The following is a 25,363-nucleotide window of genomic DNA, read 5'->3' as shown; positions in this document are numbered from 1 at the left end:
CCCTAAAGTATACATAGTATATCTGATATGGAAGCCATATTAATTTGTAAAACGGCATCTCAAATTCATAATTTGTATATATACTCTTTAAATTTCTTTAAAATTGAGTAGAATTATAAACACTAATATAAAAATTAATAAATACTAATACGTGCTCTTAAAAATTTGTCCATAATTGGATGGAAGCGAACCTGTTACCCAATGATACGAGCTGTTTAATGTTTGCGGTTCCTCAGTTGTTCCTATAGCTATAGTTGTTAGCACCTACAATAATAAACTTACTAAGAATGAGCTTCTAAAATGTTCATAAAATCAGCGTTTCTTTTAAATAAGATTAAAATATCTTCCCACAGTTCGCCAAAACGTTTTTCCATTTCGAGCTGTGTTTTGGTTTAGATAAGCTTTGAATAGATATTGACTGAGCTTAGCTCATGCTATACTATGTATTCTATCTATGGGCACTCCTATGGAAGTGCCACCCTTGGATCGTTTTACGCCCCACTGAGCGGCGACGAGCGATAGATAAATTGAATCAAATAAACGCAAACTGCCCAAATTAATTGAAAATCAGTCGAAATCAGTGGTGTTCTCAAATCGGTAGTGTGGTGATCAAGAAAAAAAGGCAAAATATAATGCTGCAAGAAGATCAGCATAAAACCAATATGACCAACAGATCTATAGGATACGCCCTTAAACGCAGAAACGATCGTTTTGTGGTCGAGGCGATCGTAGGCATTGTGAATCCAGCCTACGAACCCGATCTGGAAGGGGATATATCCACAATCAGTGGCATTAATCGAACATGGCGAGTACATTTTATTGATTACTTACATAATAATCAACAATGTTTAAGGGATAGGCAAGTTTGTAGTTTTGGTGGCTGTTCTTATATAAATGACCCTATGGCGGCGGACACGTGCAGAAAGTAAATTCAAATGGTTACAAAATATTTCTATATTTTATTTCTGGATGTTTTTGCAGATTTTAGAATTTAAAATGTATGTTGTAAGTAAATTTTAAAATTAATCTGGTACACTTAAACTTAAGCTAGAATCCCTTGGTATGTTTAATTTTGGGCCTCTTAGCGGGGGTGGGATTGAAATCGCACTCGATAATCGTGTTCTGTCCAGGCAGTAAGACGGAATGCTCGTGTCTTAAGCTGAAAGACGATTCTTTTTTGGGACTAAATGGTGGCTCTTTAATATGCCCATTAGTGTCAAGGACTAAAACTTCCGAGTAGTCTGCTGCAACGGCGCCATATAGCTTGGGAAGATTTGTTCCCGGCACCAGATCGGGATTTCCCTCCGTCTCCTCCTGGTCCTCTGGATGGCTGGGCAATTGGTTCAACCAACTGGTCATGCGATGTTCCGGCTCCAGTTGCTTTTCCTGCAATCGCTCCTGCAACATGTCTCTGTTGACATCTCTTGTGTTATCGTACTCCTCCATATCCCACACATCCAGCAATCCGAGCGAAAACTTGTCCTTGTAGTGAGACAACTGGTAAGCTGACTTTTGCCAGGATCCACGATTGATGCCCTTGTGCTTTCTAAAATTCGGTTTAGTCGATTTTTGTTTTTTGGTTTTCCGTTTTAGTTTTTTCTTTGTTTTCTTTCCGGGTTTCTCCTTAACCTTGCTTTTAGGTTTCGTCGTTTTTGGCTCTTGGGAGCTTTGGCTTTCATTATCTGAAACCTCTGTGTCCTCTATACCATAGTCTATTTCGATTTCTTCTACGATAACAGGTTTTTCATCTGGTTGGGATCTCTTGGCGCCTTCCCGAAAAATGTCTCTTATTTCAGGCATTGACTGGACTTCTGTGCATCGGAGGGTTTGGCGTTGCACGCGCTCGTGAACAAGGTTCGCATAGTAGCGGATAGCCTCCGTGGTATGGAGTCCGGTTCTGATCTCCTGCTCATATTCCTCTTCGTCTCTAAGGTTTAGTCTTTGGCAGTAGACATCACCTAAGCTGTTGGCGGTTAAGAGCTGGGCGAAAGCTTGATCACTAGTCTCCTCCAATCGATGAAAGCGCAGTCCTGTTATGCAGGTTTTCACTCGTTCTGTAAGATCAGCATAGACATCCACAAAACCTCTCAATCGAGCATCTATTAAAGCTTCTTCTAAGCTCGGAGGAGCAAATGGGATTGCAGGCGAGAACATTTCATCCACACTCTTGGCCAGATGTCCCTTTAGCTGACAAATACGCTGATCCGTGGGCAGAGCTCCAGCTAGAGCAATATATTCGCTGCCGTCGTAAGAGCAAGTGTCCATAAAAGTGGGTGGATAGGTCATCTGATGGTTCCAAGTAACCACAGAACGGTCGGCCAGTTTCTTACCCAAACATCTTATGTCCAAACAGTGGAGTTTGTGATTACTAGCCACGTACAGAAGATTCGGATTCGAACTTTTGGCCAAGCAAGAGAAAGTCTCGCAGTTTTTCGAGTAAACGCTACTGGCGAAGCAAGGATTCAGTGGCTGATCACATCTGACATCCACAGTGAACAGAACAGGCTGTGAGATATAGTGAAAGGCACTACCATCTGCTGGCATTAGCTGAGCCCAGGTACTAGTGTTTTGTTTCAGTCCTTTGAATAAACAAACATCATGTTTGGCTATATCCTGTTGGGTCACAATATCCAGGAAGCGTAATGAGCGATCTTGGTAAGCTAAGGCCAAGGTATTGGCATTACCCAATGATTGTGCGGCACTAACAAACGGAATTTCTTTACTGCTAAACTTGCTCTGGCAAAGGAGTTCATAGTCTTCGGATTCCAGATCCTCTTTCCGTTTCAGTTCATACAAGGACACTTCGTTTAGAAAGCGCGCCAGGAGCATATGACTGTTATTACCTCGCCAACTGTCCAGGGGAAGGAGTTCAAAGAGTTCGCTAGAGGTTTCATCCATTTTAGCCGAATGCAGTGGATGCCACAACTCTGCCTCAGAATTAATCTCTGAAATGTGCAGATTCCTCAGCTTATCACCACTAACATGCATTGCTAGGTCGACCCCTTTTTCAAATGTCAACGTGTTGAGATTTCCGCCTGTGTAGTAGTAATCGTAGCTGTCCCGGAAAAAGGCGTTTTCTTGCCGGGCGATATGCTCGGCCATCTCAAACAGACTCACATCGTATATATTTTGCTCCTGCTTCTTTTCCCGCTGTCGCATACTTTTGGTGCCCTTATCGAAACTAGCTTTATATGCCAGCATTTGACGCGCCCATTCATCGTAGGCATGGCATCTTTGGACGCAGGCTTCCAGGCGAGGAGTCTGTCCATCTTGGGCCAAGAAAAGGGGGAGTGGCACTGTGACCGAACAGCTGGGAAAGTCCTGCGCCTCATCCTCGTCAAGTTGGTGAAGTATTTGACCCAGCGTTCCAGTGTTCACAGCCGGATTGGAGTAATGCGGTAGGTTTTCCAGAGTCAGGCGTTTATGCGGCTCTAGTCCATTCTCGGTATCTTCATCACCCAAAAAGTCGACATCGGAATTGGAATCATTATCACTGGTTTTGCTCTTTAGTTTGGCACTGAGTTTGGCCAATTCGAGAGCTTTCCGGTAGCATCGCGGCATAGCTGCATAGGGTTTAACAATAAGTACAAGGAATTTCGGCACGTGTTTAATGAAAATTTGAACTTGCTTGAGTGATTTTTTTTTCGTTTGCATCCGAATTCCCCTTTTGGTGTTTCGTCATTCGGTATTCCAGCAGTTAATGGATTAAAATGCTGTATAAACCTCAATAGTTAATTCAAAACAACTCTTGCAGTCTTGAATTTTTCACGTCTGCTTAAAACTATCGATGGCACTATCCAAAGTATCGATGGTTAGGAGCCAGTTGCACCACCGCTACTTTTCTTGAGTTGAACAAGCAAGTTTTGTAATTTAAATAGTTAAATACATGTTTTTTTTAAATAATATAATTTAAAAATATATTAATTTTACAATACAATACAAAATTAGAAAATATCGATGGTGCCACCATCAGCTGTTTAAAGGGACCGAGGCTAAAAAGACTAAATATACCAAAATGTTTTTTTTTGTTTTGTACACTTAAAAATAAATTTGATTGTTTCAGGGGTTATATTACAATATCAATATACAGTAATTTTTACCTCAGATATATTTTCGGTACATTAAAAATGCACGTAAATATAAGAATTTGTAACCTTACGTGTATATGTACTGTTTAAACAAAATGTAAATTTATGCCTTTTTTTGGTATATTTTAAGAAGGATTTTACTCTTGATTAGTTTAGAATCGGTCACACTGATGTTATTTCTTTTTGCCCCAGCTTCGGTCACACTTTACATTTTCGTTGCAACTTCGACCGAGATTAAAGACTTGAAAGCAGCAGGAGGAATTACAAGAAATTGATCCCCAAATATTAATATAACTGGCAATCGCGAAAAGCGGGCGTGTGTGTGAGTGCGTGCGCGCGAGAGCGAGAGAATAAGTGAACGAATTAGAACGAGCACACAAATTACACAAGTTGTAAAAGAAAAGCTGAAGAAAAAATTTGACCGAGACCGAATATTGATTTTTTCATAGACCCGTCGTTGTTGTTATAGTTGGTGTGTAGTTAAAAACGGTCTCTTTTGATAACTGAAAAACAGGCAAGAGAAGAGCGGTAGTAGTTTTTATCTCGTTTTTGAGACCCGCAGAAGAAGAAGAGAGGAAAAAGAACGGAAAGCGTCAGGTGAGTTTTCATATCCAACCACGCACACACACACTCCCACACACAGCGGGCACAATTAACACACATACAAGTACAAAACAGCAACAAAACAAATTACAATTTCGACGATGGGACGGAGAGGGCCGGGGATCATAACTATAATTTTAACCAGTTATAATTCTCCGTCCACTTGCATTTGTTTTGTTGCAGTTCTCTACTACTTTTCCCCTTCTCTCTCTGTCTTATCATCTCTCTCACTCTCTCTCCGCTCGCCCCCATTAAAAAGAATATGAAAAGAAAACACACTGCCTCATCTAAACTTTTCATTTGCATCCAAGTATCTGTTTTCCAATTAGCACTACTACGAATATATTTTGCGCACTCTTCTTTTACTTCGTTAACAGTTAGTTGTTGTATGCATGTTGTTGTAGTTGCTTGTCATATCTTTACTAATTCATCCATTTATTATGTTCGTTTTTATTCGTTCTTTTTTGTGTGTTTTGGCTTTGGCTTCGTTGGGTTTTCCTCACTGTTCCTGCCTGCTAATTTTGACAAGCCCCAAATGGCTTCTGGCTCTGACGTAATGCTCCTTCTCTCCCCCTCCCCTCCCTGTCACTCTCTCTCCCTCTCTCGGAGCTGGCGCTTTTCGACTCTAAACGACCTCCAGAAAACTTCGCCGCAATCATTCAGCAGCTGCCACAGTGAAGCTTTAGAGTTGGAGCCCGGGAAAGTTATTATGACAGTACAAAATTGTGCAATACACATTAGTTATTAGTTTAGGTGGGAAAAGTTTGAAAACTTGTTAAGGCTAGCCTAACTTAAGCAAAAGGTATTCTCATTTGAGCAATCCCCAATTTATAACTTTTCCTACATTGTTATTTAAATTAAATAAAACTTGTAATCTTTAAAATCCTCAAAAAAATTATAAAACTCCATTTAAAATATCAAAATGTTTACAAGAATGCAAAACATAGTTTTTTCTTAATATGAATTTCGATGAATCATTATCATTAATGATGCATAAAAACAATTATAAATGTTGCAAAATGTATTGTGTAATTGTGATATTGTGTAAATTGGTTTTGTTAACTAACTACCGATATTACCAAATTACAAAATAGGTGGAGCGAAGCTCCTAAAATATAGCCTAAACTTTCTAGGTAAGATTAAGTAAAATGTTTTCTTGATTGACCAATTTTCTAACTTGAATACAAAAAAAAAAGTGTGGCTCTATACGAACGACTTGACTGTTATCCTTAACAGGTGCTGTAATTGGTTATCCTATTGGCAGTATTTACTGTTCGTTCATTTGTTATTTGCTGTTTGGGAAATTTTTATTGCTCTTGGCGGCTTCTGGGTGTGGAAATGAATGGGTGGGGATTTTTCTTTGATGGCTCTACTGTAACCTGTCGGCGCCATCGCCAGCATTTCGTTTCGTCTGCCATTTATATATACCTATATCTGATGTTTAACTTTCCTGCATATTTAATGCGTAGGTCAGTTTACCCAAAAAACAAACACAATGAAAAGTTTAGCTCACAAATTGCTTTTGGCGCCTTGTTGCTGCTTTTGTTGGCCACTCAGGTGTTTACCAACTTCTCTTGCCTTCTTTTCCCTTTTTGCCCTTGGTCTGTGGCTCTGTTTTTATGTAACTTTCAAATCGATTGCAAACACGTAACAGTAGGGCAACCTGCACCGACCACCGCCCACCACCTTGCCACGCCCCCACACCCTACAGATATTCTACCATATCCTGCAACAACATTCTGACGTTGAGCGTGTGATTTTGTTCGTTTCTGCTGTATTTTTTGTTGGCCTGCGGCCTGACATAGCGTGACATTTCCTTTATGTGATTTGCTGCCGTTGTCGCTGCCCCATAACCTCTGATCCCCTGCCACCAGCCACGCCCCCTCAGGTATCTCCGACCCCCCCAAAGAACATTTGAATAATTTCTGTTTTGCAAATTCGTCTCAACTGGAGGCGATATCCTTGAAAAGCTCGGACAAATTGCAGTCAATACAATAGTTGGAAAAGTATTTTTATTGGTAGAGAGGAAGTCATTTTTGGCCACTTCCAAAAGAATTTGAAAACTCTTATTCGACTTTTGTTGAAACATTCTTGCCAAGTATTTGGAAGCTTAAAAACTAGTCCTTACAATTTACTCCCATCTCTACATTTATCAAAGTATACTAAAATACCAGTATCTAAAAGTTAAGTTATTTTAAATTTTTTGTAATTAAATAGTCGTTTGGCTGCTTTTTCTTTTGAGAAATGTGTTGTTAAATTTATAATACGAAATAAACGAATGTTCCCAATTGTTTTTAAGTTAGATACACTTTAACTACAGAAAAATTTAAATTATTTATGCTGCGAAAAAATGAAAGCCCGAAATAGTATTGACTCTTCACTTAGAACACTGCTCAGTAGATTGGGTAGAGGAAAGTTCGTCTTAGTCGCTTAGTTTGTTGTTGTCCGTTGACCTGCCAACGGTTGCCGTGGGCTACCTGCCAAATTGTCGATATTCCGTGTGCTCCTTTGGCGCAGGCCGGAAAAACAAGTAGGAAAAGCCAAGGCACGTCATTCTCTTTCGCTGTCTCCCTCTAGCCAGTTGCTAATTTCAATGCCTTTTCTCCTCGCACCTCAAGCTCCTCTTCACGTGCAATCGTAATTATGAATAATTCTCCATAAATGGCACACGCTGGTCTGCAATTATTGGAATTGAAGTGCCCCAGATGCCGCTGATAAATCGTTTGCGCCCAATACTCTATTGTAATTCCAGCTACAGTATATATCTGAATATGGCGCTAGTGCCATTATATCATTTCGTGTGGCCGAGGTGAAAAGTGCAATCGCAACTTTATCAGCGCCCATAAATCGCTTAGCAAAAGGTCAAAGTTGAGCCCGAATAACAGCTTTTTCTAGGTGGAGGATGGCGACGGAACAACCGAACTGCCTATAGACATAGGAACTTTATATGCGGTGTCATTTAAGTCGACAAGCACCATATTCTGGATTATAAACTAAAGAAATAAATTACCAAAATTGCAACAAATACAATTAGTGGTATCGCATTAAATGTTCTTAGGGATTATTTAATTATTTTTATTCTACTTTGCTAAATTGGTGTAAATGTTCATAATTATGTTTTAACTGTGGTCATTTTACAAAATGGTCAAGATTAAATAGGTAAAAGGTTTTGAATGAATTATTGGTTGTCCAAAAGATAAAGTCATAAAATAAGGATTGTTTAAACAGCTGAAAGCAATCATTGGTCTCATGTATTTTAATTGAAGATATGGGTATTAAATAAAACTTGTAATCTTTAAAATCCTTAAAAAATTATAAAACTCCATTTAAAATATCAAAATGTTTAAAAGAATGCAAAACATAGTTTTTTCTTAATATGAATTTTTTTTATGAATAGGTAAAAGGTTTTGAATGAATTATTGGTTGTCCAAAAGATAAAGTCATAAAATAAGGATTGTTTAAACAGCTGAAAGCAATCATTGGTCTCATGTATTTTAATTGAAGATATGGGTATTAAAGAAGTATTAAGTAAACTTTGAACACTAAAGAATCTTGATAAAATATTAGATGGGGTTTGCTTGATATGATTTTATTTGCCTTAGTTATCTTCATATAAGAAGATAATGTGATAATGCAAAGAGATGTGACTACAGAAATCATAGAGTCAAGAACCTTGTCTGAATCCCAGATAATAAGATAAGATAGCAAGAAACCATCAGCAATGCATCGTACAATTATCAAGTCAATCTTTTTGCTTTTCCCTTCATTTTTAGAGTCTTGCTTTTATGACTAAAGTTTTCTTTCAGTTCAAATGGCCAAATTATGCAGATAATATTGCAGCTAAATGAGCAATAAAATACTTAAGTCGTTGGCTTCTGTATAATAAAACTCTAAAATCACTCGTACCCCGCCCCAAAATAACCTGTTTTATATTTTTTTCTTTTCTGCATGTTTTCTCTGGTGGCTCATCTATCATACGCACTGGGGTCCCAGGTTTAAAAAGAATTCAAATTGCTTAGCTTGACTGGGTTCTAAAACCTAAGACGCAAAAAAATAGTAGCCATAACGAGTTTTGTTTTATTTGTTGTTTGAATTTATACAGTTACACATTGTCCACTATATAATATATATTTATCTGTATCTGGGGCTGCGTCATAGCTTTGGAGTGGGTGAAGCGTTTGCATTTGCTTTGTTGCTGTGTCCGGTGATTATTAGTTGATAAATTTCAACCTCATGACGAACTTAATCAGCTCCAAAAAGAAAAAAAAACATAGTTTGGCCTCCTAGGGCATGTGTGAAATTTTCATGCCTCTGTTCCACTTTGGCTTTAAGCCAGGGCACGTGGAGAGCAGGCCTCAACCCTTGGCCCAAACTGGGTTAATGTAATGCATATGTGCTAGATTGGTGGCTGAGGGGAAGGTTCGGGGGTTGCTGCAGTCTCTCTGTGCCACAATCCCACTTCCACACCCTTCCCTCTTGCGGCTTGGCCTGCATATTTTGTTTCAAGTACGAACATTGACGCCCAAGCTCAGTTCCCCCGTGCAGTAGCACTTGGGTAATGCTGGCGAATGGGGGCTGCGGTATTGAAATTTGGAAGATTTTAAGGTCCGGTTCTTAAAGAAACATTAAAAACACGAAATGTTTAAAATTATATAATTTCGTTACCAATTTAAAGCTTTACCACATGCAAACGACCTAGAAATAATCAATATTAAGGAACACTTATAATGAGGGTATTTAAAGGATAGGAGGTGGAATATTCAAAGGGTTTTTCAACCCAATGTTAATGTAATTTTGAAAGTCTGAGGTCACCTTTGTTATTAAAGAACATTTTCATAGGAGGTTAAAGTTTAATGGTTATAAAACAATGAGAATGATTTATTTGGACTATTTTAATGTACGGTGCTTTAATTCTTTAAAATATTTTACATTATTGATTGATTGTCCTTTAAAGCAAGTCATTTCTAAATAAAATATTTTTTAACGACCAACACAATCAAATTATGCTAAATAGAACACAAGCACCATTTCAACTGAAACATTTTATATAACACAATTTGGTTCCTTGCTTTGATTTAGCTAACAAAACTGGTTTAATTTTCTATAAAACATATTTCGTTTCAATGGAGATCTATATTTTTAAAATTTTATAATTTTTGCTGTCTATATTTGGTTACAGCGATGGTTTAACTCTTGTTGCTCTTTGTTTATTAACTAATTTAAACCTTTAAATCCAAAATTGCTGGCTTTATTATATGACTACCTTTGACGTGAAATCTTACTAACTACATTTTGGTGCCAATTTTGTAATATCAACGCCTCACTGTAGTGGCTTACTTCTATGTAACCATGTTCATCATTTGGTGATCCCGGAAATCTGGTTTTCGTATGACTCCGATCTCATCATCATTATTTTTGCTTTTGTTATTATAATTTTGTGTACACTTCTTCTTCTTTATTTTTATATGATTTATGTTTTGTGACGTTGTGACTCCGTTGATGCGCTGCTGCTGCCCAACCAATATATATATATATATTTATATGATATCAACGAAATGCTCTTTGTATTTGTCTGTCTGTCTGCCGGCTATAACATTACACACCTCGACGCTGATGAATCAAAAGCATTGTTAATACAAAAATCGACAAAAAACACGCACCCACACACCGACACTTGCATGCACAGTGGAAGTTTCAGTTATTAATATCAGCAAAACCAAAGCAGGCTAAGTACGAAAATTCGAAATTTAAGTAAAGCCGAAAAGATATATAATATAAGCCGATAAAAAAGTCAAAGAACGTAAAGCATGCCACAGTCAGAGGGCGGCTATGTATCGCTGCCGGCCGTCAATGGCAATGGCGGTGCCATCTATCAGTCGACCACAGAGCCCACAGCACCGCCCTCCGTCTTCGAGAGCGTGAAGCGGGCGATTGGCCATGCCATCAAGTCCTCGCCCAACGACAGCGAGGAGCTGCTCCGATCGGAGCGACTGCCGGTCATCGTTGGCGGCTCCAGGTAAGTCCACCCAGCCGGGGTCATCTCTTCGCCTCCTTACTCCGGGCGACGCGACGGTGAGCTCTCCGCCAACTAATCTCAATCACCACTTCGCCCGGATCTATGACCCCTATTTTAGCACGTCCACAAAACACCCACTGTCGCACTCAACCACTGAACCACCAAAATGACCCACAAAATTCTACACAGAGAACTGGGTTTTTACAAGTCTTAAATCGATTAAAGGGAAAAAAATTTTAAAAAGAGATTATCCCTAATTTGACTTTCTTGTAATATCTTAATTGTTAAAAATTATCAATAAAATATATTTTAAAATTTATAAGTCATGCAAATGATAAGAAACCAATTAAGAATTTTTTACTTTAATTATAATTTGACTTTAAATCAATAAATTCTTTTCTAAACTAAAATGTATTTAAGAAAGGCTTACAAAATATACCTTTCTGAATAAGTGTTTTATGAGCATACAAATTAATAGTTTATCGACTTATACGTGACTTATATCTTCGGTACTTGCACAAATATTACTTGAGTTTTATATTTCTATTTATAGTTAATTAAATCGAAATTTCTTTGGAAAGGGTCAATAAAAAAATCATTTTAGGGCTAGCTGTTTTTATATAGATAACCCCTTATTCTCTGTGTAGTTCACTTAAACACCGAACATGAAGCTCCCTTCTGCCTTTGCCACCCCGCTTCCTTAACCCCTGGAGCTTAATTGCGATTGCATGTCTACCCGAAATGTTTGTTTTTTGCTTTTCTTGCCTTTGATTGTTCGTGGTTGTTGCCATTGTTGTGAGCTTCTGTTTTAGTTACATTTTTCTTGACTTTATTTGTACTTATGGCACTTTGCATTTGATTTGATCTCGCCACCAGAAGGAACAATTAAGTGTTTAAATTATATGTGAATTATATTCAAAGCCTTTCGCCTAGCTCCCATTTCGCATTACATCATCATCAGCATCAATCAAAGATATACACAGCATTCTGCTTACAAGAATTCATTAAAAAACTTAAACTATCTACTGGTTACTAACAGTAAGACAGTACAGTTTCCCCATTAGAACTTTATAAAAAAAATCCATAAACAAAACCCCCAAAATAGAGCATTTCGAAATAATTTAGACCCAAAATAAAGGTAGTCGGTAATTTAACTTCGTTTCTGGTTAGCCATGACTCAAGGTCAGGCTGCAGTTTGCAGTTTTAGCAGTTTTGTCAATATAACAATCCCGAGAGCACTGCAAACAGAGCTCAGAAAATAAACTGAACTGGCGGCTCTCGAGTCGTTTAGTTTGGTTTAGTTGGTCGCCGGCTGCGACCCACATTCGTTCTATTTGCGGGCACTCTTGAAATTATTCATACTCGTAGAATTCACGATTATTTACGATTGCTGGCGATCTTAAGTGGCTTTAATTAATATTTCCGCAGACACTGACATCGTTCGTAAGTGGTTCTCGTCCAGTGATTTAGTCCAATTAATATTCACCGGACAAATATAATATTTTTAATCCCTGACTGCAGATCGCACTCTCTGTTTACCTTCTTCCATCCAGTGCATTGCACTTTTATTTCCCTGGCCTGGAGTTAACTGATACCGAGCGGTTCTAACCGGTTGCTCGGCGGACCGGTTTAAGCTGGGTGCTTTGTTATTGCATGAGATTCAAAGTAAATTGAAAAGAGAGCAAAGATAGCTTATGCAAACAGCTGATTACCAGAAATCCCCTTGCACTTCTCCATTTCAATTATTCCTCCCAGGGGGTCTTGTGCGTGTTATTCCAGAAATTGATTGAATAGATTAATAATGGATTAACTAGGAAATGCTGGGGGCCTGTAATTAGGCTGCTTAAATTGTCGAACATTCTTCTAAAAATAAAAAGCAAATTCATGTATGAATTAATGAGCAATCAGGGTTGGAAGTGAAATTTCTTCAAAAGGTAGTCAGTAACTAGTAGTCCCTTTAAATGCATAGTATAATAGCTCTGGGTCCATTTTCCTCTGCCATACGCTCCGCTTATGCAATTACTCCCCATGGGATAATTACTGGCCCAATCACGTAACCAATTAAAGGTGATAATGAAAACAGCCATGACCCTACATATATATATATATATATATGTTTTTAGCTATTCGAGGATAATGAACTCTCATCCCTCACCTGAGAAAACTCTCACACCTCTAGCATTAACTAATTGAGTACGGTCCCTGCAGTAAAAGTTTTTTAGTTATCCCAAGAAGAGCAAGTAGGTAAACAAAAGTTTTCCGCCCTGCTTCCACGCTTTTCCTGTTTTATGTTGCTGTCGTTTTGGAGGAGGCGAAAGGAAAATAAAGTCAAATTAGTAAGCCAGCTGGTCGCCTTTTTTTCTGGCGCCACTTGTTTGTCTCTTGCCATTTTCATACATTGCTTACATCCATCGACATTTACCCCGAATGACATTGCGTGACTCATTCGCTTACGTTTTACGTAAAGGACCTTGACGAGAATTCCCCCGCTTTATTCATCTAGCCAACCAAATTTGGTCCTTCTATCTTTCTCCTTCTCTGTTTCTGTTTCGCTGTCGCCTGTCTCTTTAAGCCCGACCTGTGAATATACTGTTAAGATTTCCAATTCCACCCAAAAAAATAAAAATGAAACATATACGGTGAAAGTTTTTAGCCGATTTGGAACAGAGTCTGCCAGAAACTTGCCTCGATTTTTGTGTTCCTTTGGTTATTCTTTGCTTGCATGCTCATAGAATCTCTTTCAGAGACCGCGACAAACCCGGTAAGACACTGACCACCAAGATGCCGTCAGCTCCAACACACACTGCCGAGGAGGCACACCTGCTGGGGTAAGCAAAAACAAAAAAAAAAAACGAAAAGAATCATTAAGAAAAAAACGAGGAAATTGTGTAATTAGGCCCCAACGTCCCGACCCCTCTCAATTTGTAAGATATATGCAACACACACAAAAACAGAAACGCCACTCAGTTGAAAAATAAAACCACCCAAAACACTCTCACAACACACAAGTTTAGAGTTTTTTGTTTTAATTTATCTTGCGTTCAATTTGTTCATTAACTTTTCACATAGTGTTTGATTTACGAGTACTAGTATTGTTAAGAGTCAACCATTAGCTTGTAAGTAATTGCATAGACTTGAGTTTGACAACTAAAACCCGTAACAGCATCCCAAATTTTTCTATCTCCGAATGTTGATTAACCTAACCGATACTTTACGTCTTGATTTGTTTGAGTTTTGCATACATAAACCATAACTAGAGTAGTGGAGAGCAGCGAGATCGACTCATGCCTGAAATATCCCCACCGATCAGTAGCCTTTAACCTCTAGATGAGATCCGAAACCAGGATGCAGATCCTCCCGACACAAAGACACAAAACTCACAGGATGCCAGTCTATGAACAGCTAACCTTGCTGCTGCTGTCACTTGCTGCTGCCGCCGCCCAAAAATCCCACTAAACAATATATTTTACTAGGGCTTAAAGTTCCACAAGTTACTAACTAGTGTTTGTTGTTAATCCTGCAGCACCATGCCCGTTGATCCAATGGATGACATCGAACTGCGCTCCGTGCAGCTGCAATTCCCCAATTCCCGCGGCTCCATCCTGGAGGCCTGCGAACAGCGACGCGTGCCCACAGACAAGGGCGATGTCCACGTGGCCATACAGGGCGACACGGCCAAGCCGGCCATCGTCACCTACCACGATTTGGGCCTAAACTGTAGGTTGCTCATTTCCTCACCAAAAATATCGCTTATTCAATGCTCTTTTCCTTTCAGACGCCACCAGCTTTGCTGGCTTCTTTAACTTTCCAGTGATGCGAGGTTTGCTGGAGAACTTCTGTGTTTACCATGTGACCGCTCCTGGACAGGAGGAAGGTGCCCCCACTTTGCCAGAGGAGTAAGAATTCATTAACGTTTACAGCGTCAAATCAAAAATATAAATCGACAAAGAAAAATATAAAAAAAGTACAAAAAAATGATACCTGCCATTTAACCATAAAGTTTTTATACTCCAATTTGTTTAAAAAACATTTATCTTTTCTTTATAAATTTCAATTCTAAAATAATGAAATATTCTACCGGTTTGATATTTTTGTGTTCGAATAATTTTAACTTTTTATGAAGTAAAAAATTTATAATAAAATTTGTAATTATCCCACAGCTATGTGTATCCGACCATGGATGATCTGGCCGCCCAACTGCTTTTCGTGCTGTCGCACTTTGGCCTAAAGTCGGTTATTGGTTTCGGCGTTGGTGCCGGGGCAAATATTCTAGCTCGCTTCGCCCACTCTCATCCGGACAAGGTGGGCGCCCTGTGCCTGATCAACTGCGTGTCCACGCAGTCTGGCTGGATCGAGTGGGGCTACCAGAGCTTCAATGCCCGCTTCCTGCGCACCAAGGGCATGACACAGGGCGTAATCGATTACCTGATGTGGCACCATTTCGGACGCAATCCGGAGGAGCGTAATCACGATCTGGTTCAGATGTACAAGCAGCACTTTGAGCGAGCCGTGAATCCGACCAACCTGGCCATGCTAATCAACGCATACATCCATCGCAACGACCTGCACCTGGCGCGCACACCACCAGGAACCCCGGGAACCGAGACGGCGGCCACCACCCTGAAGATGCCGGTGATTAATATCACGGGTTCGCTGTCGCCCCACGTGGACGATACGGTGACCTTCAATGGCCGCCTGGACCCCACAAACTCATCTTGGATGAAGGTTTTTAGAGATTTTATAATACATACATTTGCGATCACAATATTTTCATATAAATGAAATTAATGTTAAGAAGGTTGTAGTTGTTAGATAAAAATATTTCATAAGCTTGATTTTATTTAAATTATTCTGAACGCAATTGTATATGTACCAATATTAGTTTGCATTGTATTTTAATGAGTTTTTATTTGGCTAACAGATTTCCGATTGCGCTTTGGTGCTGGAGGAGCAGCCGGCCAAGCTGGCCGAGGCCTTCCGGCTCTTCTTGCAGGGCGAGGGCTACGGTAAGTGTTAGAACACCGCACACACCACCACCAACAACCACCACAACAACAAAGAACAACTAGAACAACAGCAACATCAAATGCTACAACAACTGAACAACCTCAGCAATCTCTGCTACAATCTCAACAATCTACTGTACCCCACTCTATCTAATCCCTCTATCAACCCGCAATTACCACTACTACTTAACCACCTAACTGTCTTAGTCAAGTACTTCAGACCCGGCGACTGGGACTGCACGCAGTCGAGCAGCTTCATCTAGAAGTCCCTTCCGAACGAAGCAAGATACCCCCTCCATAGATTCAGTTCAGTTCAGTTCCCCTCAAGAGATGCTCCTAGTCTAGCCCCTGGTTTTCTCTTTAGAGACACACGCACACACAAATAACACATCGATCCTGACCCAAACTGATCTTAGCCTAAATTGAGAATCTTTGAGAATCAAAAGCTTTTTGAGATGCAATGAAACGAAACCAAAAAACAATGTTCAAAATTTTATATTTATAAATTGGTTAATTATACAAAAAATAAACTTAAATTGATATTTAAAAACGTTCATATTTATGTTGATAAACCCAAGTATTTGTACGCAAACAAAGTATTTCAAAATAAAAATCGAAAAGTTGTTGAAAATCAAGCGTTTACTTTCTACAAACATGTTTGTCCACTTCCAAAACTCTCCCCCTTTAGTTAGGACCCAAAAAATAATTACAGACAATATCGCATCCACGAACGACAACAACAAAACAAGAAAAGATATTTCAAGATGTTCATTACTTTGTTTTTATTTCTTTTTCCTTTCTCCAAAACTGCTTGTTTTTGCTAAACCAACATACAAAACAAAAAAATAAAAAAAAAAATGCCAAAAAATTATACGAAAAACAACCGAACAACACGCAACACGAATCCAAATGAAAAAAATATATACAAACAAAATCTTTCACACGAAATTGCAACTTCAATCGATCGAAAATTTCAAAACCCGCACCTCCATAACCTCCATAATCCATAACCTTGCACACGCGACCTTCATTCGATTTCATGTCCAATGCAATCCAAACCATCGACTTTGTCTCTGCTGCATTCACCTACGACTTCCTCCGTTCTATTCAATTCTATTCTAATTCTGATTTTCTTTTCGTTTCGAAATTGGTTTTCTGATCCCCCTCAAAACAAAATCAACAAAAAACCAATTAACTAATGCAACTGCGCGTTCTCTATAATTTCAACAAAAAACTAAATATAATAATCGTATATATGGTATGTATATTTGTACACAAACAAAAACGCACCTGTGATTGTAGTGTCCGAAAAACCCCAGTAGGAAGATCTGCCATGTGAAGCACCCAGCAGTTAAATACCCAACAAAAATTGCAAAACAAATCCGAAATCTAGTTGGAATGCATTTAGCTAATTAATTAATACAATAATTCAAATTAACATTCGAATATACAGATATATAGACAAAGTAGAGCTTAAGCGAACTCATCCACACACACACACAGCTAGTGGAGGAATTTTTGATACTTTAAGGTGTTAAAGGATACGATTTATTTATTATGTGAAAAGTTTAATTTAATGGTTTTCTCGTTATTTTTCTTGGAAACATACTTTTAGTAATGTACTAAAAAAACCGGTATAAATTGGTTAATTTAATTGTCTCACTTATTTAATATTATACCTATATTTTTGAAAACGAAAAAAATGTAACATTTGTTTAAACTATCCTTAACACCTTGGTATTCAAAGAGCTGAATAGTGAAAATGACTTACACTCGCCTGCATACACGTAGATTTGCTTCATAAGTACAGTGCGACCTCGGTTGCTGGGCAATTGATGCGCTTTCGATTTTTCAATGCTCTTTGACTTTCTCCTCCACAATAACACACAATCTTGCACACGCCTTTTGTTTAGAATAACTCTTTAATTTATTTGACCTTTCGTTTTTTTTTATTTATTTACACGCAAATTGAAAACAAAATATACAACATCAACAACAACCACAACAACAACGAAAACAATTACCACAAACAATTGAACAATTTTGAAAACCCCCAAAAGCTGTTGGCACACTGCAAAAGTTGGCGCGCAAAATCTCAATGGCCAGTCGGAGCAGTTCAACGCAAATTGAGCTCAGCGTGCAGTGAACGGAAGCAGAGCGAAAAGAGCGAATGGAGAGAGCAACAACAGCGGCAGCGGCAGAAGCAGCAGCGGCACAGCCCCCTTAATTCAGTGGGGCAGAGTGAGAGGGCGAAAGCAATTGGATAATCACCCAAATACCCACAAAAAAAAAAGAACAAAAGTCACTCGAAAATATGGTCTAGAGCTTTGCTTTTAAAGGCAAAAAATATGTTGCGTCGGTTTCTCCTCTTCTGTGATTTCCTTTGAAATTTTTTTGTTGCTCTTTTGTATATGTTTAATTATTTTTTGTAATTAATACGATTTTTAGTTAGTAAGCTAATAAGTGGAAAGCAGCAGGAGATTTAGTTTCCATTTCGTTTGTTGTCTACATAAATAAACGCATTGCCTATATGTATTTTACGTAAATACCTTTCGTTGTGACACCCATTTTATTCACATGCTTTAAAAGTCGGGCTGCTTTCACCACCTTTCACAGCTTAAATGTACGAAAGCAATAAGTTTATACACTCTATACAAATATACATACATGACAACGCTATTATATACAAATTACATACACTAACCATACGCAAATCGAAAAAAACGATAAACGAAACGAAAATTGAAAGTGTAAGCTTTTGTTGTATATTTGAGAATTCCAAATAAACGAACAACGTGAATTTCAAACTTTAACGGTACGGCCAAAGCCATGATACTTTAGCATACTAGTATATAGGGTATTTGGCCAGAGGGAGTCGCGTCGTCTCTTTCCCACAGCAGCAACATCGTCGTCACAGCAACAACATCTAACCTCAGCAACAGGTGGCGCCACATCAACATCCGCATGCTCTGCAGACATCGAATCGATCACCAACGATATCATCGATCATCGCGAAATCTCAGCCCAGCTTCCTCCTCTCCCCCTCCATCTCGTCCATCAAATAGAACAACAACAAACAATAACAATAATAATAACAATAGATATAACAGCAGCAGCAGGTTGTCGTCGCTTTCATCTCAAATCATGCAAATTGCACAACCCACACACAACAGAAACACTTGCCGTTGCGGTCCTCTTGTTTTTGTACAACATGGTTTCATTCAGTAAGAAGCATGTAATGCCTTTGTCGATTTGTAAAAAAAACAAATATTTACAGATGCTTGAACAATAAAATAAAATAATAATAAAATACAAAAATAGTATAGTACATTATATTATAGTAGCACAGACGCAACGAAATATAGAAATTAAAATATTTACATATTTCCTGGGCAGACTGGGAAAAACACTAAACTCTGATCCGTCGATTATAGTTGTCTGATTGATTGGAATAGCAAAACCGTATTTTTTTAATAATAAAATAAAATGGGATTTCCTAAGAATAGTATCCAAATGAAAGGAAAACAAAATATGTATATCAAGTTAAAATTCAATATAATTCTGGGCATTTTTTACATATTAGGATCAAACTTCACCACCTAAACAAAATCAGATAGATTACATTTTCTAATTGTAGAGATCTTGGAATACATTAGTTCTTATTATTGCAAAATAGTTTGCTAGTTTTGAAAAATTTACGTAACTTAGCTAGATATAATAATCGGAAATACCCTTTCAGATTTTTTTTTATTTTAAAAAGCCCTGCTACATTTTTTTCGACCGCAGCTATGCAAACACACAGACACCAAACACGTACATTTCAAAAACAGCAGCCAAGCCTTTTAGAAAGTGTATAAAGAAAAACAACACCCATCAAGAACAACAACTTACATGTTCTCAAGTAACATAACGTAAATAACAAAAGCCAAACTACTACTACCTTCCCCCCAAACAACAACCACTTTAAAAAACTGCCACAGCAACGCCGCTGTCCACGCCAGCGAGTTCGCCCTGTGGCACCAAATACCACACCTACTCCTCGATCTTCTTTGCCAACTTTCGGGAGCAGCAGCAGCAGGCGATGGAGGAACGTGAACGCGAGCGGGAAAGGGAGCGGGATCGTCAGCGGCAGTTGAGCCTCCGGGTGGGCAATCGGCTCCGGGAAACGGCCATTAATTGCACCACCGCTGGACAGGGGGACAATAACAATGCCGATAATCGCAGCGGCGACGACGAGGATCTGGATTTGGAGAACGGAAACAGAAGCGGCAGCGGAAATGGCAACCGTGCCTACGTGACCACAGACACATCGGGTACCCTCTACTATGGCACCCAGAGCAACAAGATACGCATCACCGAGAACCCACTGCCCGAGCCGGTCAGCTCCTAGATTGTTAGAACAGAGCCACATAATCCCCAAAAGACACCTTGTTATTGTTGTTACCACACACAGAGTAATATAAAGCAGCAGCAGCCAAGTCAAGCCAAGCTTTCAGCCGTGCTCCAAGAGACACAAAGCCACAGAAACTCAAAAAAGAATAATATTAACACAAGCCACTCACACATTGCTAGGATATGAATGCAATAATTAACCACCAAAAATGAGAATCCGTTGATTGATTGTATTTACCTATGGTTTTCGAGACGCGGAGAAATATTTGTAATTTACACTTTGTGCCTGAGCGTAACGTAACGAACATACACATGATAAATATATCAAGCCGGATCGGATCAGATCAGCAGCAGCATTTTAGTTACCACTACCTAATTTTATTTTGGAAATGCAACACACATTTTATGACGAGCTTGCTTAGTTGTTGTAAAACGAACAATATACAAAAAATATATACTTATGTGTATACAAACAACACGAAAACGAAACTCAAAGATTACAAGCATTTCTGCTTAATGTTAAAACCTAAAAATAAATCCAACTGTTAACTTAATCCCAAGAATAACGAAAACTATAAAAATGTAGCATATCAAATAACAAAGAAAATCTCTCAAAATTACGTATATACATATACAAATACCTAGATAAATTGTAGACAATTGCGAATTGCGAGTAACTCCAACCAAAATTCTGTTCACAATGAATGAAGAAAACCCTTAGACACATGACACTGTCACAGAAACACCACACACGATATGAATATAGAATACATACATATAATACATATAAATAATGACAACTTTTTGCAATAACTTCGAATTCAATTCAATAAAAGTTTTAGAAGCTTGAGTTGGGTGTGACTAATTTGGTGGAAGCATTTCCCTGATCCTGCGTAGGGTCTCCTCTCGATCCTGGCGCATTAGATCGGATACTTGTACCAGGAATTGTTGCTGCTGCTCACGTTGCTGCCGCAGGAAGCTTTCGTTGGTGGCTTTGACTTCAGCCAGTAATTGTTTTTGGCCTTCGATTATGGCAGTAAGTGCTTCAATCGGCGTTGGTTCCGACTCCATCTCAATTGCATCCTCGTAGTCCTCGCTATCAGCGGCAGCTCTTAGAAGATCACAGGTGGAGCTGGAGTTTTCGCTTTCACTATCCACCGGAACGTTTGGTTTCCTTGGTGGCTTAGAAAAGGAAGATTTTATGTGGCGGATAGGCCTTTGTATGACACTCTTTTTGTTTTCCCTCGGCGCCAGAATTAGTTCATCAAATAGCTCGAAGTGGCGTGGCAATATTCGCACGTTATCCAATCCATGCTCCTTGGCCTCTCGATGCCGCTTGAAGAGCAATCTCAGCTTATTTCGAAGCTGGTGGGGAGTGCGTTTAATTCCTTGTTTAGCTAGAATGTTGGAAATATGGGCAAGGGTCTGAAAGTTGCGTTTCCTCGAACCATCCAAGGCGCGAAAGAAACCATTGTCCCTAATAATGAGTAGAAAGGAATCCACCTCGTCGTCTGTCCAAAAGTGAGCTGAATAAGGAATGATTTCATTTAAAATGGTATCGGATTGTATATTAGATTTTACTACCTCCACCTTTGTGTGAGGCATCACCCTCTTCCTCATCACTGTCCTCCTCACTTTCGCTGCCGCTGCTCAGATTGGCATCCGCTTCAGCCTCTGCGGCCGCCACCTCCTCTTCGGTGGGATCCAAGACCTGTCGCATGGCCTCAAAGTGCTCAAAAGTTTCCCCTGTGCCATTTTTAACCTTGTTGTACATCCGTCGTAGCAGCTGGAACTTTATGCGCAGCTTGTCCGCACCCTTATTGCAATTTCGTTTCGCCATCTCCTTGGCCAGCAGCTTAAAGACCTTCGCATTGCGCTTTCGTAGCAAAGCTGTCCGCAGTCCAAGGGAGTGGATCAGGTCTAGGAGGATGTCCACCTCGCCTTCGGCCCACTTGCAACGTGCAATTATGTTAATCGACGAACATGAGGCGTCTAAGGCATCTGGAGAAGAGGTGAGGGTTGTTATCGAGATATGTAATAAGTTAAGTTATATATGCATAGATAAAAAAGAGAAATTTTGACTAAGTTCTAACTGAAAGTAAAATTTTACAATTTCACTAATTCTGGGACCAATGCATTTTTTCTAGGGTCCATCCAAGGTGTCTTTCTTGCTATATTATATTCTTATAAAATGTGAAATCGATAATTATAAAATCTGATTAAATCTTTTAAATAAAAAATTTTTTTCAATCACTTTTCGGTGGGTTTTAAATTGTTTAATAAAAGTTAAATAAATGTTTGAAAACATACATGTATAAACAATTTGTTTACTTTATCTCAAAGTCTGTAATTTGTAATGTTGGCAGGACCTAAGTTCGAGTTGTGGAAATTCGCCAATGGGTATGTAACATATGTATTCTGTTGTGTCGTTGCACCTACCATCTCCTTCGGTTTCCGAGATCTGGACGGACTGGTCCTCGTCGGCCTCTCCATCGGAGGCAGTCTCTAGTTCCGCCTCCAGATCAGAGCCTTCGTTTCCCTGCATCAATTCGTGGAATGCCTCGAAGTACTCCATCGGCTCGCTGCCATTCCTCCTGGTCCTTACATACTGTCTTCTCATCTGGTGGTACTTGATCCTTAACTGCTTCGGAGTCTTGGGACAGTTGCGTCTGCCCATTTCCTTAGATATCACCTTGAACACCTTTTCATTGCGTGCTCTTCGCAGAGGAGATTGAAGTTTCAGTTGATGGATAATTCCTAAAAATAATTCGACCTCTTCGTCTGTCCACTTGCAGCGACTGGCTTTTCCAGAACTGTTGTCCAATACCGGGGGATTCGAGTGATTTCCCAGATCTGTGTTTGTGGTAAAAATCATGGATTAAATAAGATTCATTCTTCGGGTGCAACTTTACCCACCTAAAATGTGCGCATATTTCTGCTCAGTCTCATTTTCTTCCTCATCATTGCCATTAAAATTTGCAAATTTACTCATTTTATAATGTTTGGATTAACACTTTTGTCAGTATTTAGTTAATTACAAGCAAATATAGCTAGAACCAGCACAACGGTCATTTTTCTATGGAATTCTAGGTTTATTTATAATTATTGTTTTTTTTTGTGCACATCAACAAGCAACTAGTGTGACCGCCCCAATATTGCAATAAAATACTAACCGGCTGTATTTATTATACCGATAGGGTATTAAACCAGGGGTGCAGCTACCTGCTTTGTATGATTATTGTCCTATACAACACTAAAATCTTGCCGCGAAACAATTTAAATTTTTACAATTTATATTTAAAATAGGGCCTTAAAGACTGAACAAAGCCCACCTACCAAAAAAAAAACGAGTCCAGTCGCAGGAGACAATATAGATTTTGATCTGATTTACCATCACCAAGATCTCAGATGTTCAGAGAGCATACATGGCAAAGATTTAATTTTATTTGTTTCGGGAAAGTATATTTGTGATACTATTAAGATTACTCTGATTTTAAGCTTAAAGTGCATTTTGCACATTCAATCATTAAAAGATAATGTTCTTGTCTTAAATTATAATGCGGTAGGTGTGTTCATGGCTTTCGCAATTTTGATATTAATATTTCAATCAAAATTATTTCACAATTCTTTGCATTGATCATGCTCTCACCGTTGAACGTTTTATTGCTCGAAAGTGTAACTGTGTAACAGAAGCTACGATAGTTTTTAATCCTACAATAATCAATAAAACTACATTTAATGCCATAAATACCAATAAGTTTTTATTTTTATTTAATAGGTTAAACATTTGACAAGTTCTTTGATTCTTATGACTCACCAGATTTTTTGCCGTACCAAGATTTTTCATTCCTGTCTAAGTTTGGCTCATTTAGTTTTCGAAACTGGGGTGATTGGTTAATTTCAAACACTGTGGCTGGGAATACGAAACGTAGACCACAAACGGTTACCGAAGAGAAAGAGAAAACGGAAGAGATAAGGCGAAGAGAATGGAGAGCGGGAGAAAACGAATCATTCCGAAACGATTCCAAACGAGTCAGACCGAAAAAAACGGTTCGAGCGAACGGACGTGTGCGCGCCAACCGAAATTGGTAGCAAAACTAAAGGCAGAATTTAAAATCGAAAATCCAGAGAATAGTTTAAAGAAAATATATTTTTCCAAAACGCGCTGTTCGTGTTTCGGTTTCCAGTCAAAAGCAATATAAAAAATATCACAATAAACATCGTATTCGAAAAATCGCCGGGAATGATATCATCTAATTATAATGGATTTCTTATAGAGAAATATAAAAACCTTAAATTCTTTTAAAAATATCAATAATCAAGTGCAATTCTAAACAAAAATCACAATTGTTTTTATTGCACAACAAAAGCTGAGCTTTTTGGCCAGCAGTGTGTGTGTATTAGTGAGTGTAAGTGATCGCCCAGTTTGTTTCATACTGGCCTTACCTCTTTTTATAATCGCGTTATCTGTTTTTTGCCACATTACAATTTGCACGCTCGTTTCGTGAATTAAAAAAGAGGCTTCGGGTCAAAAAGTAAAGTAAAAAAAAATCGCTTATTACGCGCCGGCCAAAGTCTGACTTTTTGAGATGGGGCAAGGAGGAGCGTCAGCCACGCTTGACTAGGCACCACCCACAATCCACAACCCCCCCTACGCCACCCACAATCTCCAAAAGCGATTCGAAGTAAATAAACAAATCGGCCGCGATTCGCGTGTTTGTACAGTTGGTGAAAAATAAGCAATCCGTCACGGAATTGGGATTATCATCATGAGGATAACGCGAGGATCGTGGGGACTCTACTCCACTCTGTCGGCGGTGCTGATCCTCGGCTGTTTGGCAGCCACCACCAACTCATCAGTCAGCAATGCTGGCTATGTGGATCTTGGCGATACGAAAGGTAAGCAGTTTTGCACCACACAGTCGAGCTTCTGTAACTCGAACCGCCAACTAGGAGAAATAAAATAAACACATACAAACATGCATATATTTTAAACAATTTTTATGAAACTGAAAAATTTCACATAAAAATTTAAGTTTGCGGTGTTCCAAGAACGCAGTCTCTGGAACTTTTGTTTTAGGAAAAATATGAATGGAATGAATTTCCTTAAGGATCTGAATTGTTGATTACAATTTGAATATGTTCCATTAATATTTTAATGATTAAAGGATTTGTGCCAAGAAACACGTTTCTGCGTTTCCCAAAATTTAATAAAATACAGAAGCGATAAGAATTTTGCAGAAAATATATGTAGGGTA

General features: G+C 38.8%; 5 protein-coding genes across 19 annotated transcripts in view; 3 read left to right on the top strand and 2 right to left on the bottom strand.

Annotated features, from left to right (window-relative positions):
- Window positions 1-601: 601 nt before the first annotated feature.
- On the top strand, window positions 602-1,001 carry LOC123038147. The gene has a single exon (XM_044462012.1). The coding sequence runs from the start codon at window positions 633-635 to the stop codon at window positions 927-929; it is 297 nt and encodes a 98-aa protein (XP_044317947.1). The 5' UTR covers window positions 602-632; the 3' UTR covers window positions 930-1,001.
- LOC108050822 lies at window positions 960-3,902 on the bottom strand. Its single transcript, XM_017132708.2, has 2 exons — window positions 3,629-3,902; window positions 960-3,563 (listed from the first exon to the last, which is right to left on the bottom strand). The coding sequence occupies exon 2, from the start codon at window positions 3,559-3,561 to the stop codon at window positions 1,048-1,050; it is 2,514 nt and encodes an 837-aa protein (XP_016988197.2). The 5' UTR covers window positions 3,562-3,563; window positions 3,629-3,902; the 3' UTR covers window positions 960-1,047.
- A 375-nt stretch (window positions 3,903-4,277) lies between these two features.
- LOC108050789 (protein NDRG3) lies at window positions 4,278-20,955 on the top strand. 14 transcript variants are annotated; one of them, XM_017132648.2, is made up of 8 exons: window positions 4,278-4,685; window positions 10,378-10,707; window positions 13,440-13,535; window positions 14,231-14,424; window positions 14,483-14,603; window positions 14,868-15,432; window positions 15,629-15,713; window positions 19,694-20,955. In XM_017132648.2, the coding sequence occupies exons 2-8, from the start codon at window positions 10,499-10,501 to the stop codon at window positions 20,101-20,103; spliced, it is 1,680 nt and encodes a 559-aa protein (XP_016988137.1). In that variant the 5' UTR covers window positions 4,278-4,685; window positions 10,378-10,498; the 3' UTR covers window positions 20,104-20,955. The 14 variants fall into 14 exon arrangements, with proteins under 14 accessions (XP_016988137.1, XP_016988138.1, XP_016988136.1 ...); XM_017132649.2 differs by having other exon boundaries at window positions 10,317-10,707; window positions 13,452-13,535; XM_017132647.2 differs by having other exon boundaries at window positions 10,317-10,707.
- An 11-nt stretch (window positions 20,956-20,966) lies between these two features.
- Window positions 20,967-23,244, bottom strand: LOC108050790. 2 transcript variants are annotated; one of them, XM_017132662.2, is made up of 4 exons: window positions 23,022-23,244; window positions 22,545-22,958; window positions 21,690-22,106; window positions 20,967-21,631 (listed from the first exon to the last, which is right to left on the bottom strand). In XM_017132662.2, exons 1-4 carry the CDS (start codon window positions 23,095-23,097, stop codon window positions 20,967-20,969), a joined length of 1,572 nt encoding a protein of 523 aa, XP_016988151.2. In that variant the 5' UTR covers window positions 23,098-23,244. The 2 variants fall into 2 exon arrangements, with proteins under 2 accessions (XP_016988151.2, XP_016988152.2); XM_017132663.2 differs by having other exon boundaries at window positions 21,696-22,106.
- Window positions 23,245-24,153: 909 nt separating this feature from the next.
- The window catches only part of LOC108050775 (epidermal growth factor receptor), a 45,335-nt gene continuing 44,125 nt past the window's right edge, over window positions 24,154-25,363 (top strand). The window contains exon 1 of the mRNA XM_017132634.2: window positions 24,154-25,004. Coding sequence (XP_016988123.2) covers window positions 24,875-25,004 — 130 coding nt within the window. The 5' untranslated portion in view covers window positions 24,154-24,874. The remainder of the gene's footprint in view (window positions 25,005-25,363) is intronic.

The sequence above is a fragment of the Drosophila rhopaloa genome, unplaced genomic scaffold (assembly GCF_018152115.1).
Source record: "Drosophila rhopaloa isolate 14029-0021.01 unplaced genomic scaffold, ASM1815211v1 contig_115, whole genome shotgun sequence".
Taxonomy (NCBI): Eukaryota; Metazoa; Arthropoda; class Insecta; order Diptera; family Drosophilidae; genus Drosophila; species Drosophila rhopaloa.
The sequence above is the reverse complement of the archived record's forward strand: the minus strand, read 5'-3'. Positions and strand labels throughout refer to the sequence as shown.